The 1,217-nt window shown below is 39.4% G+C and overlaps 1 protein-coding gene across 1 annotated transcript; it reads right to left on the bottom strand.

Annotated features, from left to right (window-relative positions):
* Positions 1-370: 370 nt before the first annotated feature.
* LOC107736119 (calsequestrin-2-like) lies at positions 371-1,211 on the bottom strand (the record flags this gene model as incomplete). The annotated part of the gene is made up of 3 exons (XM_016547614.1): positions 371-824; positions 927-1,001; positions 1,134-1,211. Coding segments are annotated over 3 exons (315 nt in total), but the record flags the coding sequence as incomplete, so codon positions are not given.
* Positions 1,212-1,217: the final 6 nt, after the last annotated feature.

Genomic DNA, 1,217 nt, shown 5'->3' on the forward strand with positions numbered 1-1,217 from the left:
CAGGGCCCCCCATGGAGAGGGTGAATAACCTTAAATACCTTGGAGCAAACATCTCTGAAAACCTGACTTGGACTGTAAACACACAATCTCAGGTGAATAAAGCCAGACATGTACCTTCTGCCAATGCTGAGGAAATTCAGGATCTCAGCAGCAATCCTGAAAACTTTCTGTACAGGGGCCACAGAAAGCATCCTTACTCAGCGTATCTCCTTGTGGTATGGGAACTGCTCTATCCAGGACTGCAAAGCTCTGCAAGGAGTGGTGTGCTTAGCTGAGCAGTCTGTTCAACCAATTTGTGTCAAATCATATTAATATGAAAGCCCATGAGGCCTTACATGTTTAAATAGGAACACGCTTCCTAAACCTGTTGTAAAGTTTTATTGTCTTGTGTGATTGATTACAGTAGAAAAAGTACAAGAGAGTAATAACGGATGCAGTGACAAAATTGCACTGCAGTATTTCATTTGAATCTCTTTATCAATTTCCAGTTTAGAAGTGAATAAAATAAATTATTTTCACCTAGATAAATAAGAGACTTCTTTGACTTGTTTAATTTCAGTTTAACATTAAGAGAACTCTGCAGTGTACAAAATGTACAAAATGATTTTGCTGTAAAAGAAAGTTATTTTTAGCAGATTTGTTTGAGGTTCACAGTATATGAATCATTCATCATCATCATCATCGTCATCATCATCTTCGTCATCATCGTCATCATCATCCTCTGTATTCACTGTTCCAGAGAGCACATCTTCTATCCAGTTTTCCAGCTCTTCAGGTGACGGCAGCTCATCATCATCAGGTATCTCCAACCAGACACTGTCCGCCTGTCATAGAGACCATGACAGTGGGACAGATTCAAGCATGAGAAAGAGGGCTTTCAGAATGAATTCATCGGATCTGGTTAAAAATGAAAGTAGTGCACTTACATCTGTAACATTAACTACACCAATCTGTGGTCTGAAGAGGTCAACCTTGAAGGTCTTCTCCCAGTAAGGAATGAGCTAAGAAAGGAAATGTGCATATAAAGAGGGGTTCAACCAAAGAAATAATATTTCTTCCAGTTTTTGTCATCACATTACAATATGACTGACTCAAAATATTGTCATGCATCTATCCAGACTTATTTTAGTCACCAGTGGGAAGTTGTCTGGGTCAATCCACACAATACTCAGGTCTGGATTGTGTGTGTTGTCTCTGGCCACCTCCTTCAAAATCTC

Source organism: Sinocyclocheilus rhinocerous, unplaced genomic scaffold (assembly GCF_001515625.1).
Source record: "Sinocyclocheilus rhinocerous isolate Xijiao unplaced genomic scaffold, SAMN03320098_v1.1 C36504388, whole genome shotgun sequence".
Classification (NCBI taxonomy): Eukaryota; Metazoa; Chordata; class Actinopteri; order Cypriniformes; family Cyprinidae; genus Sinocyclocheilus; species Sinocyclocheilus rhinocerous.